This window comes from Sceloporus occidentalis, unplaced genomic scaffold (assembly GCF_023333645.1).
Source record: "Sceloporus occidentalis isolate IW3139 unplaced genomic scaffold, rSceOcc1.0.p SCAF_73, whole genome shotgun sequence".
Taxonomy (NCBI): Eukaryota; Metazoa; Chordata; class Lepidosauria; order Squamata; family Phrynosomatidae; genus Sceloporus; species Sceloporus occidentalis.
In genome coordinates, this window is record NW_028317053.1 from 4,520,864 (window position 1) to 4,535,702 (window position 14,839).

Consider the following 14,839-nt stretch of genomic DNA (forward strand, 5'->3'; position numbering starts at 1 on the left):
AAGGGTGGGCTTAGGAGGAAAGACAAGAAGCTCCGTCTTGGACATGTTGAGCTTCAAACGCCGATGGCGCATCCACTGCGAGACAGCTGTAAGGCAAGACGAGAATTGCTGTTCAAGCCTTGGAGAAAGGTCAGGGGCAGAAAGATACAGCTGGGTGTCATCGGCATACATGATGAGTTTTCCTAAGGACAGTGTGTAGAGAGAAAACAGAAGGGGACCCAGAACAGAGCCCTGGGGAACTCCAACAGATAAGGGAACAGGAGAAGAAGTATGACCCCCTGCAACTACTGCAAAAGATCTGCCAGATAAGTAAGATCTAAACCAGTCGAGAACAGAGTCTGAGAACCCAAGGTCAGAGAGTATATCAATTAGGAGACAGTGATCAACAGTGTCGAAGGCTGCAGACAAATCGAGAAGAATGAGAACAGAGTAAAGGCCATTAGCCTTGGCCTGTAAAAGGTCATTTGAAATCTTAGTGAGAGCTGTATCTGTGGAATGCCTTGGGCGGAAACCAGACTGAAAGGGATCAAGGATGGAGTTGGTTTCAAGAAACTTAAGACAGCGCGAATAAACAACCCGTTCCAAAGCCTTAGAAAGAAAGGGGAGAAGAGAAATCGGACGATAGCTAGACAAAGAGGAGGGGTCAAGAGAAGGTTTTTTCAGAATTGGGGAAATGAGAGCATGTTTGAAGTCCGACAGGAAGGAGCCTGTAGAGAGAGAGAGAGATTGAAGATATGGAGAAGAGAGGGCAGAAAGGAAGGAGCTATAGAGATTAGAAGACGAGTAGGAATTGGATCAAGAGGACAGGTTGCAGGTTTGGAAGAGTTCAGAAGTGTAGAGAGTTCATCCAAAGAGGCAGGAGGAAAGACAGAAAATTTGTTAGGTGAAGGTGATAGAAGATTAAGAGCAGAAGAAGAATCAGGAGGGATTATCTCAGAGTGAATAGTGATAATTTTAGAGATGAAATAGTTAGCAAAGTCATTAGGAGAGAATGATGAAGAGACAGGAGGAGAGGGAGGTTTAAGCAACGAGTTGAAGATGGAGAACAAACGTTGCGAGCGCCTCTCATTGGCGGAGATCAATGATTTGTAATAATTCTGTTTTGCTATAGAGAGGGCGCGTGAGAAGGAAGAAAGAACAAATTTGAAATGGATAAAATCAGCCCACTCTTTGGACTTTCTCCAAAGACGTTCGGCCGCTCTAGAGCAGGACCGGAGAAACTTAATGTTGGGGGTAAGCCAGGGCTGAGGTCTAGTCTTAGAGGAAGAAGTGCGTACAGAGACAGGGGCAAAATTGTCAAGAGTTCAGGAAAGAGTGGAGTTAAATAAAGACATTGCTAAATCAGCAGAATCCCCGAGATTTAGGGAAGAGAGAGATGAATCCAGGGTCTGACCAAGATGGTTAGAGTCAACAGATTGAAGATCACGAAAATGGCGTTGAATAGTATGGCGAGGAGGAGGAGTATAAGTTAGAGCAAAGGAGATTAAATGATGATCAGATAGTGGAAAGTCAAGTGCCAGGTAGTCAGAAATGGCGCAGTTTGCAGCAAGAACTAGGTCAAGACAGTGACCAAGAGAATGAGTTGAAGAGTTGGAGTGTGGTTGGAGGCCAAAAGAAGCTAGCAGAGAGTTAAAGCGAGATGTTGTAGGGTTATTGGAATCGTCAACGTGGATATTAAAGTCACCTAGGATCAAAGTGGGGATTGAGTCTGAAAGAAAGAATGTCAGCCATGATTCAAAGTCAGATAGGAACTGGGTGGCAGAACCAGGAGGGCGATAGATGACTGCAACCCGGAGCTGTAGAGGAGAAGAGAGTCTAATAGGATGAAACTCAAAGGAAGAGAAATGATAGCTGGGGGGAAAAGATAGAACTTGAAACTGGCAGGAGTTAAATAGCAAGATACCAACCCCTCCTCCTCGACCCTCAGGACGGCTTGTGTGCGTGAAGGAGAGACCACGAAAAGAAAGGGCAGTGGAGGTTGCAGTATCATGGGCTGGGAGCCAGGTTTCTGTGAGAGCGAGGAGATTAAGGGATTTGGAGAGAAAAAGGTCATGAATTGCTGCTGCTTTAGGGGCAGCAGAGCGGCAGTTCCAGAGGGAACAGAGGAAGGGAAGCAGGAAGACAGGGAGGAAGGGAAGCAGGGAGACAGGGAGAGGCCGAATGGGGATCAGGTTAGGAGAAATGTGGCGAGCCATGGGAAGGATGGGGTTCACAGAGAAAAGAAAGAGGTGTAGCTGGCTTTACAATTAAAGGTCAACAACAACAACAACAATATGGTTGGGAGAGCAATTAATTGCAAAATGTTTACCAAGTAGGCCTAGCAAGTGATAAAGGAAGCACCTGAGGATCTCATCCAGATTCAGGAAGGGCTGGAACAGACAGGCAAAAAAAGGCCAGCTTTCCGGCTGCTTAGGGGCGTGGTGTATGCACAACACATGCCTCCAAGCTGGCAGGAAGTCACAGTAAAGGCTGGAGAAGATAAATAAGGTTGTTGCTGAGAGAGAGAGTTAGATAGGGTTTGAGTTAAGTCCAGAGAGGGACTGTTGTTGTGAGGGTTGCAGTATGAGACAGGGACGGTTAGGGGTAGAGTCCAGAAGTGAGGGACTCCTACCGCTTCATGTCCAGAACTCTGAGAGAGAGAGAGAGAGAGAGAGAGAGAGAGAGAGAGAGAGTTGCTGGAGTGGGATATCCTGTAAGAATTAGTTAGCCTGGTCGGCTACTGTAGAGATAAGTTTGAGAAGGGAACATAATACAAAGTATATGTGAGTTTTAAGTGAAAGTAACTGGTATTCTCTAGAGTCTAGAGAGAGAGTGTGTGAAAGAAACCATAACAGTAGAGTGTATAAAACAGCTCAATATATAAAACATTGTTAAAACTGTTGTTTAAATAAAGTTTTATTGCTGTTCAAGAAAGACTCATCTGGAACCTGAATACTTACCATGCTACTAACAATTCAAAACATATTTTGGGGATAAAGTGACAGTCACAAAGAGGTGCCAGGATCACAAATTAATAAGAAAAATGCAGTTGTCCTTCCGTATTCATGGGGGTTAGGGGCAAAGGACCCTCGTGAATTTGAAAATTTCGTGAATAACCCTTTCCCCGTTTCAGAGCAACAGGGAGGGGTTAGAGAAAAGTGCATGTGCGCTTGCCTCTCTTCCCTCCTCTGATGCCTCAGAGAGCTTGCCTGAGCTCTCTGAGGCTTCATAAGGAAACCGGAGGGACTTGAACATGCTGTTCTCAACCTCCTCCTCACCCCAGGCAAGCTCTATGAGGCATTGAGGAAGGGAGAGAGAAGTGTGTGTGTGATTCCCCTGCCTTCCTTCCAATGCTTCAGAGAGCTTGCCTCAGCTGTTTGAAGCATCAGAAGGAAGGTGGGACTTGCTCTCCCTTCCTCTGGCTGCTGCCGCCCCGGAAAGCCTTGGGAGAAGCTTCCCTCAAGGCCTTCCAAGGTGGCAGGGGCTCAGGAGAAGGGAGTCCTCTGTTCCTCCAGACCCTGCTGCCCTGGAAAGCCTTGGGAGAAAGAAAAAGAAAGAGCTCCCCTCTCTTTCCTTTCACTATCACCTTGTAGCTGGCTCAGTTGGGCTAGTTACAGTGTGGCAGGGAGAGATGGAGAGGAGGGGCAGTGTGTGTGCATGTGGAGGCCTTGCCCTCGCAAATGATCAAAACCAGGAGTTCCAAAGCCATGAATAAGGAGAGAAGATTGTAGTGTTAATAGTACAGGTGCTCGCGTCTATTAAGTGGCAGCGGTGGGATCAAAAGGCCCAGGGTGCTGTCCTAAAAGGAACACAGTGTTGATAATTAAAGTGGTCATGACAGCGGCATTTTTCCCACTTCTTTTTGCACCAGAAAAAAGCTGGAGCCATGGTGTGCAGTTGCTGTAGCCTCGATCTGGCGCTCTAAGCGGTGCATCAGGCCACCCCATACAGCTGTCTGTTTCAACCCTAGGTCTTCTCCAGTCTGCTGAAAAGGAGACTCTTAGTTTTAAAATCAGGAATAAAAAGGTACTGTATATACTTGTGTATCAGTTTAGAAATTATAGTAAAAAAATAAATCTAGATCGACTTATCTACAGGTCTGTGTAAGTTCTGTACCTTAATACTTATATAAAAAAGGAACCATTCCGTTCTCTGAGTAGAGTGTCTAAAGGTGAGAGCTTAGTCCATCCTGGAAAATCCTAAAAGAAGCACCAACTTCCTCTGCTCTGTCGACTGTGGCATATAGTTAGATTGACCATTGTCAGTCATTTAGTTTAACTGAGGAACAAGAAGAAGTCAGGCTGGCATCCTATACATACTCACCAAGAGTATAAGTTCCACTGAAGTCTCATTTCCCCCCTTGTGGGATTCTTCTGTCAAAATATTTCAAGTCCATTTAAACATTTAAATATATGGTCACTTTTTAATCTTTTTTCTTTTTTGCCCTGTTCCATGGAAGAAAGCTTCTTTTGAGCCAGGCTTCTGGATCCTCTCAAGAGATACACCCACTTCTTTGATGAATTAGGCTTGAGTTTTAAAAAATAACACAGAGGGAACATGGGGGAAAATTGTATTTTATTAATCCAAATAACTAGATTCTCATCATTGCTTCATCTCAGTCCCTGTGAACTTGTGCAAGGGCAAGCAGATAGTACATTTTAAAAAAAGAGCATAGGAAGTTGGAAGTCAAAGTTCTTTGTTCATTTATTTTGACAGATGTTTTGCATTTTGTATGGTAATAATTCCCTGTTTAGCATTGTGTAGAAGACAGTATGAGTGTTGGTAATGTTATGCCTAAAACAGCCAGCTGCTAATAAATTACTTGTTGGGAAATGGAGTGAGACTGTTGTGGGTTTCTAGGAAGGTTATTCATGTTAGCAGAGCAATGAAGCAAGAAACAGGCATTGTTGGTGGTTTTATCTGAGCTTGCTTTTCTGGCTGAAATGGTCCAAAGCTTGCTTTTAAAATTCCTTTGCAAATGAACTTGGAATTGCATAGTGGAAGATCACTATTTTTGAACTTCAGCTTCCTGTGGGCAGCTAAAATAGTGTTGTTCCTCATGGCCTTGTGGGTTTCAAGTGGCCCTTCTCTGTTTTAATAGCTTGTTCTAAAATTAGTTTTATTTATTTTTTTTATTACTATATTTTGAAATACTATTTTAGATTATATTTAAAAGTTCTTGATGAATATGTTAATTTACTTCAAAGGATTTTATCTTTGTATTGTTTTAAATTATTTTTAACTATTGTGCATTACCTAGAAGAGCTTATAGAGCTGGAAGATGATATATATAAACAAATTATAAAGAAAGAAAAGGTAAAATGTGGAAGTAGCAGGAATCAAATATGAGATCTTTTGATTTCCCCATTATCTAGGTTGAATTTATGTAAATCCTCCATGGCCATTATTTTTGTTTTCTTTATATTTAACATTAAGCCTGCCTTTGTGCTTTCTTCTTTGACTTTCTTTAGTGATTTTTCCAAGTCTGTGATGCTTTCCACTAATAGTATGGTGTTGTCTGCATATATTAGATAGTTGATGTTCCTTCCTCCTACTTCCATATCTAAATCTGCTCTGCATATGATATTTTCTGCATACATGTTGAATAGATAGGATGATAAAATGCAGGCTTTCCTGATCCCTTTGCCAAGTGGGAACCATTCTGTTTCTCTGTATTCTGTTCTTACAGTAGTCTCTTGTCCTAAGCACAGCTTCCTCATCAGGACTATCAGATGTGCTGGCACTCCCATTTCTTCAAGATCATTCCATAGTTTTTCATTTACGGACTATAATCTATAAAGCACATGCTGATATTTTCTGGAATTCTTTGGCTCGCTCCATTATCCATCATATGTTTGCAGTGTGGTCCCTATTGCCTCTTCCTTTCTAGAGCCCCACTTGTACATCTGGCAAAAAATCCTCTATGAAATTCATGGACTAATCTTAAGGCAACAGGCAATTTAAAAGTACATACACAGACACTTTAGTAACTTTTGGATAAACAGAAAACTTTCATTGTGGTTCAGACAAATGCCACATTTGGAAAAAGACCAAGTCATATAAAGACCAAGTCAAAATATATTTCATATATATTTTTTAAAATAAGTTAATAACTCTTACCATCTGGAAGTTTTTCCTAATGTTTAGGTGGACTCTCTTTTCCTTTACTTTGAATCTATTACCTCATGTCCACGTGCCTTAGTTAGCTTGAAAAAAATGGCTTCCAGAATGTTGGTATTTTATTTCTAGGAGCTCAGCCAGTATAACGGAACTGCAAACCAGGTGGGGAAATAGCCAAAGATGGAAGCAGCTGCAGCCTGTGGTCTATCTCTGAGACCACCTCTGCAGCCTCCCCTGGGCGATAGCACCTGAGCCCCAGCGGTAACCCAAAAAGCTAGGTTATCCATTGGCCGGCCCACATCAGAAAGACTAACATGAAAGTCCCTCTTCCAATACCCTCACCCCTCCATACCTGACATGGTAGCATCACCGACCACACCAGCTCAACCTGGGGCCACTGCTGCTTGATCGATTTAAAATCTTGCTTTGCTTGCAAGACCTTTTAGCAGACCAAGATTGTTACCCCCTAAATGAATAACCACAACTTGGGTAGGAGGCCCATGGTGCTCCTTAAATAACAACGGCAACAGGCCTTGCCAATGCAGCCTACACTTGCCGAGCCATTCAAACTGAGCAATGTTCACTTAATCCAAGATGGGATCTGAAGTGGCTCAACTTGGCTTGGCGGGCTGCCCAATAGATCATGCTGGGGCCCCACAGCAGCACCCAGTGTCTCCTCGACCACCAGCTGTAATCTGAAAAAGAAGAAAAATATGTTAATAATTAAAGTTCCGAACATATTTCCAATAAGCAGTGGACTTCCATTGGCTGATTTGCTTGATAGCTTGAGAGTGAAATCCATGTGCAGCAACAGTTGAAGTGGCACCTATGTGAAAAGAGTGCATGGCAAACCACACGTTTGCAAGACCAAGTGCAGCTAGCGCCCTAGAAATAATACTCCACAATTGATATTTAGTTGGTGGTGAAGCATCCTGATGAATAAACAAAGGACCTGTACTGTGTTCTCTCACAAGTACGTAGTCAAGGAGTGCTTGAACTGGGCAGATGCAAAGGTCTGCAGCTAATTCAAGTGAAATGAGCCTTGTTGGTCAGTTTTGGAAGAATGATTTAATAGCATAACTGACTGGAGTGCAACTTGGAGATCAACAAAATATAAAGCCTTTCAGGATGTGTCTCATTTGGAGGATAAAACCAATTCACTTATTCTTAATGCCCCAAAGAATGCTGTCAAGGAGGCGGCATGGAATTGTAGAGCCTCATATGACGATATGCAAATATCAGACCATACTTGGTGTAAACCTTTCAATATAACTGGAGAAAGCTGAATGCTAGCATCCACTACTCTATCTTTTTTTTTTAACTGAAACTATTGTTCATTACAATTTTGGTTTAGTGAAACAGGCTGGATCATAAACCACAATTTGAAGCTGGCTTATTTCTCTAAATCACAGTTAATATTGGCCAAGTGGATAAACCTGCAGATGTAGCTTTGGTGTGGATGCATTGCTCCATTCTCCTCTGAGCCATGTTGGGATTTCCAAAACAGATTTGAGTGCACAGTTTTCTTGAAATCCTCTGTGCAGATGCCTCTGTGAACAGACCTGTAATTGAGGAAGGAATGGCAGAAAGAAACCTGATCTTGATCTTTAACTTTTATAGGAATCACTCCCTGGCAGTGATACACATGAGTTTTATGGGAGGTGGGGGTGGACACTTGTACTTAATTTTTTTGTGTGGCCTGCAACACCACTGTGTTTTTTTCTTACATCCCACCTGTGGAGACAACAGGCAGATTAGAATCTTGGCACTAGCAAATGGGAGTGAAGCCAGGAAAAGAGGGTTGCTCCAAGGACTGAGTATATAAGAGGGAGGAGCATTTTTGAAAGGTGTTGTTGGTGTTTAGTGTGCCTTGAGAGGTGAAGAGCCATTGAGACTAGGGCAGTTTACAGACTGCCCAAAAAGGGTGGTCTGCCGCCGCCTCTGTTTCCGCTGCTGTGAAGCCTCAGCCTCCAAATGGGGAGGGTTCCCGGTGGCGGAAAAAGAAGCCACAAAAAGTGGCTTCTTTTTGCGTCGCAGTTGCGACGCATGCGTGCACAAATGGCACACTTGTGATATCGCAAGCGCAGGGGAGGTGTGGACGCTAAGCGTCCGCCACATCAAAATGGCGGCGCCCATGTGTATAGGGCGCCACCATTTTGTACGTGCTTGGCACGTACTAGGGTTAGGGCATCCGGAGAGGACGCCCTTTCATAACCCTACTACGTGCTGAGCATGTACTATTGGCACGTCTGGAACGCACCTAGGTTAGGCTGCTGGAAGGGCAGTTAGAAAGGGTTTTAGGTACCCAAGAAAGGAATGAGGAATGCACGTAATTAAATTGTTGTAGTGTCCTGTAGGAGACATAGTGTTTGGTGACTAGTGGAGTCACAGGTAGCCAGAAGGGTTATAAGATACAAAAGTTTAATAAAGGTTCTGTGAGAACTAAGGGGCTAAACAGACGGCCCCTTTGGAGCGGCCTGCTGCTGCCCCTTTCAGCACCAGGTTCAGCACCATGGCAACTACATGTTGCAGACCCAATCCGGCCTTTTCCCGATGCTAAAAAGAACGGCAAAATGCTGCTCCTTTTTGCATCGGGGAAAAGGTGCTTTTGACACCACCACGGCAATTTCTGGCACTCCTTTTGGCACTGTGTCATGTGGACACAGTGCCAAAGGAGTGCCATGACGTTGCCTGCTATCATGGCATTTGTAGACATCTTTGTAGACATCTTCAAACATGTGTGTTAGGCATAGGGACTGCTTACTTTGGGCTGAATCTGCATGGTAGAAGAAAACAGGGACAATCTTTTATCTTCAAATGTCCTTGCCCATTTTGATAATGATACCTTATGTAGCCTACAGTAAACAACAACCCAGTGGAGAAACCCAAGAAATATATATTCTAAATATATATTATTGTGGAAGGCTTTTGTGTGATTGAAGTGTGATACAGTGTTGGCATCATGCCCATGCATTATAGCTGCTGTGTGGAGTCACTTCATACTATGTGGAGGCTTCCTTAATGGGTGAATTGGTACTCACATTACTATAAAGTTGTGCTTTGATATGCTGAAATATATTTGAATCTGATAATTACGGCTTGGGTCCAGGCTATTTGAAGAACTGTATCTCCCTGTACAAGCCCCCCAGAGTATTGAGATCATTGAGAGAACCTTCTCTCTGTCCCACCACCCTCTCAGGCACGTTTGGTGGGCTCAAGAGAGAGGTCCTTCTCAGTGGATGCTCCCAAGCTTTGGAACTCCCTCACTAGGGAGGCCAGGATGGCTGCATCCCTGCTGTCTTTCTGGTGGTATGTAAAGACGTTTTTATGCTACCATGGCTTCACATGATATGGATTCTGTTTTGTTTTTGTTTTAATGAGTTCTAAATTTTAAATTTTAATAATGTAATGTTTTAATTGTTTTTAAACTTTGTATTTTTAATGTTTATGTTGTTTTAACTTGGACTGTTTTAGATTTGTTAGCCGCCTTGAGTTTCTGTACTGGGAGGAAGGTGGGATATAACTAAACAAAATAATAATAATAATAATAATAATAATTTATTACTATGCTGTTTCACATGGTAGTCTTTGGTGTATGTTACAAACATAGTACAAATATGTATTTCTTCTTTGTTTCATAGGCTTGCCTTCTGTCAAACTGAGCACACATAACCTTACTGTTGTTGAAGGAGGAAGCTTCACATTGTACTGTGATGCTCCAGGAAGTCCACCACCAAGTATATCTTGGATTTTCAGTAATATTGCTTCAAAATATGAGGTAAGAATTTTTTTAAATATCTGCAAAAGCAGTGTCTAGTTTTTGAGGAACAGTATAGCCAGTTTTCTTATTGCCTTTATCTCTTATAAAATCCATGATAACTCAATAACCTTTTACAATATTTTTGATGGCAAGTGTGTATTTTGCCAACAGTGCATAGGTCTGTGAGTCTGGTTTGTTTAGGACTAATACAGTATAAAGCCATCAAGGTCATGTAGTAAAGTCCTACTTAACAAGTCCTACACTGAGCCTGACATAAAAGTGCCAACTTTGACAATGCTGACCATGTAGAATTCTGTCCATTTCATACAACACTGAGTCTGCTTGCATTAAAATACTTCGGACTCAAATAGTCAGGCATGAAAATTTATTTCCAGTCTTGTCTGCTTGTGACTGGACAGCATTCATAGCAGTATATGCTAAATTTGCAGCCTCAGGGCTTAGTGGAAGATAAAATTCAGGTTTGGTTGGGCTTATGATCCCCCCCCCCCACATTATTCTTTCAACTGGATGTTTCTGGTGTTTCTGTTATGAGTTGTCTTTATGCTGATGTCACTGGATGCATCTAACAAACACAAAAGGGTAGGCTCTCAGACAAAAGCATGCACATTTAACAAGAACATAACTGATGAAAATAAATAAATAAAACAATGTTATATCAGCTATGTGTAGAAACTAATAACTGCCTGCTTTTAAATTTGCACCACTAAAATTACCAATGAGAAGTTGTGTAGTCTAATGATATTTAAGAAGAAAGGTAATGTTCCATTAGATGTAGCTCTTAAAAGCTTTAGATCCCTTGTCTTAATATTGTAGTGACAAGCCTATCTGTGCAAGTCCATGAAACTAGATTTTATATACAGAAACTAATATTATTTTGCCAAATCTTATTGATTCCATTTAGTCCACTTTAACCTATCATCATCATCACCATCATCATTATACCACTTGCACTTTTGTTGCTTGACCACATCTGTAACAAGTTTCAAGAAGTTATAACATTTGCCCCGTAGATTGTTAAAAGCAGAACAGAACCTGCCAGCTCAAGGAAAAGATAATACTTGCACTTTACAGAACACACTGTTGCTTACATTGTCAAAAAAAGAAAATAAACATAAATAAAATGCTTCCTTTCCCATGGTTCTTGGTGATCCCTGTTACCAACCACCATCTCTTGATTATAATAATGACTTTATCACATGAGGATTGAAATGTTGAATTAGAGCAGGATAGCGGTGTCTGTGGTTGTACCTTATCATGCGATGCTGTGCCTGTCCAGTATCCGGTCTGTAATCCATCTGTTCTTGCAACGCTCCTTTTCATTGCTGGGCAAAACCCATCAGTGCCTCCCAATTGCATTGCTTTTCCATTTTGATTCATGTATGATAAGTTCCTCCTGAAGCAATTCTGTTGTGCAGGCAGTCACATGGTGCAAGTGAACATGATTATGCTTCTCTCCCTCTCTTGCTATACTCAAGCAGGCTATTTTCTATCTCCCCCCTTTCTCCCCCTCATTATTATTATTTCTTCTTCTTCTTCTTCTTCTTCTTCTATTATTATTATTATTATTATTATTATTATTATTATTATTATTTAACTTAATGGATTGCTATGATCATGCAGTTGTGCTAAAAATAAAATATATATATAAAGGCTGAAAGGCAGGCTGGGAAGGGATCAGGACAGGGAGGCATGGCTATGGAGGTTGGTGTGCAGAAGGCAGACAGCAAGATAGTAACAGCACCATCACCGTTTTGCGTGATAATTTCTGTCCTGAACCCAGTATGTTTGCATTTTCTACACAAATGCTATTGGGCCACCTTACAAACCTGGAATGATAAACTGCTAAGCGTCTTGGGCACTATGTCCTTCCTGTCCTGTTGCAAGCAAACAAATACTAGAAACTGAGAATTTCAGTTAAATAAATTATGTGTGCTTGTGCAGGTTTCTTTCAGTGATTTCCTCCAAAACATGTTCTTCTACAAAGTACTTCTAATCCGGTATTGAGTGGGATGCTTAGACAGAAATAGCCCTTCAGACTGTTGACACTTTATTAATAATGAATAAAATGTGTTGTAATGTGTCTAAGAGCCCAAATAGATGAGCAAAAGAAAAAGAAAAAAAAAAGCCTGCTTCTGGGCAGCTTCAGAGCATGGCGTTTTGACAGCTCATGCTCTGAAGCAGCCTGGAAGCCAGCGTCAAGCTGCTCACCTACCCAGATGTGGGCTGGCTTTTGGGCACTCCAGGGGCACCCCATTTACAAGCTGCATTCCACTGAGGTGTCAAGAATCCAGCTTTCAGTTGCGGCACGGGAGGCAAAGTCAAAGGAGAGGTTTTTGGCCACTCCGTTTTCAGCCGGGTTGAGAGTGGATTGGAGCTGCAGCATGTGGTTACCACGGCCCCAATCCATTTTTGGAAGGGGCGGCTTGAAGCCACCCCTTCAGGGCTGTCTGTTGCAGCCAACATATAAATAAGCATTTTCCACTGGGTGACCTTAGGTGAGTCATACACTCTCAGTCCCACGGAATCCCATGTTAGGGATGCTTTAGGGTCACCATAAGTTGGAAAAGTCTTGAAGGCACAGAACAACAACAAATATATGGATTATCAAGTTAGGGGGCTCAGAAAATCTACTCCTAAGCCTTGTTTGTTTGTTTGTTTTCTCCTAGAGTGATACAAACAAGAACCCAGCTTCTCTAACAATAAAGAATGTCTTCTCAAATGACAGTGGTGTGCAGATTTCTTGTGTGGCAGAAAACAGTGTTGGTGAAGATCAAGATTCTGTTGACCTTGCAGTGTTCTGTATGTAAATAACTTTATATGATTTTTTTTATCTGTAGATAATTATAGCCAAATGATAATGAAGCCCTAGAAGTTAAGAATCTTGTTGTATCGTCTCCAGAAACAAAGGGCATATTTGTATGGCGAACTAGCACTGTGGAAGTTTTTTTCTGATTATCATGAAATACTCCTTTTTCTTTCTTTGCTTCTCCTCCCTCCCCCACCCTTTGTCATTAAGTACTTATAGGCATAATTAGAATGTCAACATCACCGTGGAATTCCTTTGAGGTTGCTAGAAAGTTCTATGTGTAAGATTGTGTATTCTTATATGACAGGGGGTTGGACTTGATTGCCCTTGAGGTTCCTTCCAACTCTATGATTCTGTGATTCTGGAGTTTATCACAGAGGAGGAATTTCTCTTAATTTCAAATGAAAAGAAAGTGGGGCCAGAACACATTCACGGGAATTCGCTAGTTCAGTGAATTTATGTGAATTCGAATTGCATTCGAACTGACTTCCCATTGCCCGAAAATAGCTCGCTATTGCCCAAAATTGCATGTGGTAGTCTATCACGCAATAACGTTAAACCCCATGATTATGTTCGAGCTGACTTCCCATTGCCCGAAAATAGCTTGCTATTGCCCGAAATTGCATGTGGTAGTCTATCATACAATAACGTGAAACCCCATGATTACGTTCGGACCGACTTCCCATTGCCTGAAAATAGCTCGCTATTGCCCGAAATTGCATGTGGTAGTCTATCACTCAATAACGTGAAACCCCATGATTGCGTTCGGACTGACTTCCCATTGCCCAAAAATAGCTTGCTATTGCCCGAAATTGCGTGTGGTAGTCTATCCTGCAATAACGTGAAACCCCATGATTGCGTTCGGACTGACTTCCCATTGCCTGAAAATAGCTTGCTATTGCCCGAAATTGCATGTGGTAGCCTATCACGCAATAACGTGAAACCCCATGATTACGTTCGGACTGACTTCCCATTGCCTGAAAATAGCTCGCTATTGCCCGAAATTGCATGTGGTAGTCTATCACTCAATAACGTGAAACCCCATGATTGCGTTCGGACTGACTTCCCATTGCCCAAAAATAGCTTGCTATTGCCCGAAATTGCGTGTGGTAGTCTATCCTGCAATAACGTGAAACCCCATGATTGCGTTCGGACTGACTTCCCATTGCCTGAAAATAGCTTGCTATTGCCCGAAATTGCATGTGGTAGCCTATCACGCAATAACGTGAAACCCCATGATTGCGTTCGGACTGACTTCCCATTGCCTGAAAATAGCTTGCTATTGCCCGAAATTGCATGTGGTAGCCTATCACGCAATAACGTTAAACCCCATGATTACGTTTGGATTGCCATTGGATTATACTTCCAATTTCCCTTGTCTGATAAACTCCTCTGTGTGTTCATTGACCAGGTGACTGAAGTTAGTTTAATCAATTAATAGATGTCATTCCCTTAAATGATGGCTGGTAGGCTATTTAGTAGTTACAAGGCTGCAAAACAGATTTAGAATCTTGTACCTTCTTGGATTCACGTTTATAGTTGTTAAGAACCAAACATGAACCCCCTCCCCATTAGAAAACCTACATTTTCAATCAGGTAGCATCACAACTGAAGGGTTTTATGTAGTGCATTGAGAAAAGCAATTGTGTCAGGACCCTGAGGGGGTCTCTCCAGCTGTCTGTTCTGAAAATGCTCCCTCAGAAGAGTGCTGTAGGTGTCATTTTTCAGTGCCTTGATCTGCAGCACCTTGGAAACTCTTTCATTGGGGTGTTGCCTGGCTTGAAGGGTAGATGTTTTTGTTTGTTTTTGTTTTGGTGTGTGTGTGTCATCATTAGATATAGCCATCATGGTGGAGCTCTGTCATTTAGTCTACTTATTTTGTTACATTTGACAATGCAGGATCTCAATATCTTTTTGATCTGACCTACTACCATAGACTACAACAGATAATCCATTCATATGCACAATTCATGTTCTCTTAGCCATCAAACATTATATGAGCATGACTACAGATAATGTGAACACATGCATCTCTTCCTTTCTCCTCTTCCTGCAATCATGCATGAATCAAGAGTACTAGGCAGTTTTTAACTTTGGCTAGTTCTCTGAACAGCTGCTACCAAAAACATTTGCTGAAGTAATATTCATGACAT

General features: G+C 42.0%; 1 protein-coding gene across 4 annotated transcripts in view; it reads left to right on the top strand.

Annotated features, from left to right (window-relative positions):
- Nucleotides 1-14,839, top strand: part of NTRK2 (neurotrophic receptor tyrosine kinase 2) — a 231,456-nt gene that overhangs the window by 61,197 nt on the left and 155,420 nt on the right. For all 4 annotated transcript variants that reach the window (XM_089494558.1, XM_089494559.1, XM_089494556.1 and 1 more), the window contains 2 exons: nt 9,741-9,877; nt 12,547-12,679. In XM_089494558.1, coding sequence (XP_089350684.1) covers nt 9,741-9,877; nt 12,547-12,679 — 270 coding nt within the window. The remainder of the gene's footprint in view (nt 1-9,740; nt 9,878-12,546; nt 12,680-14,839) is intronic.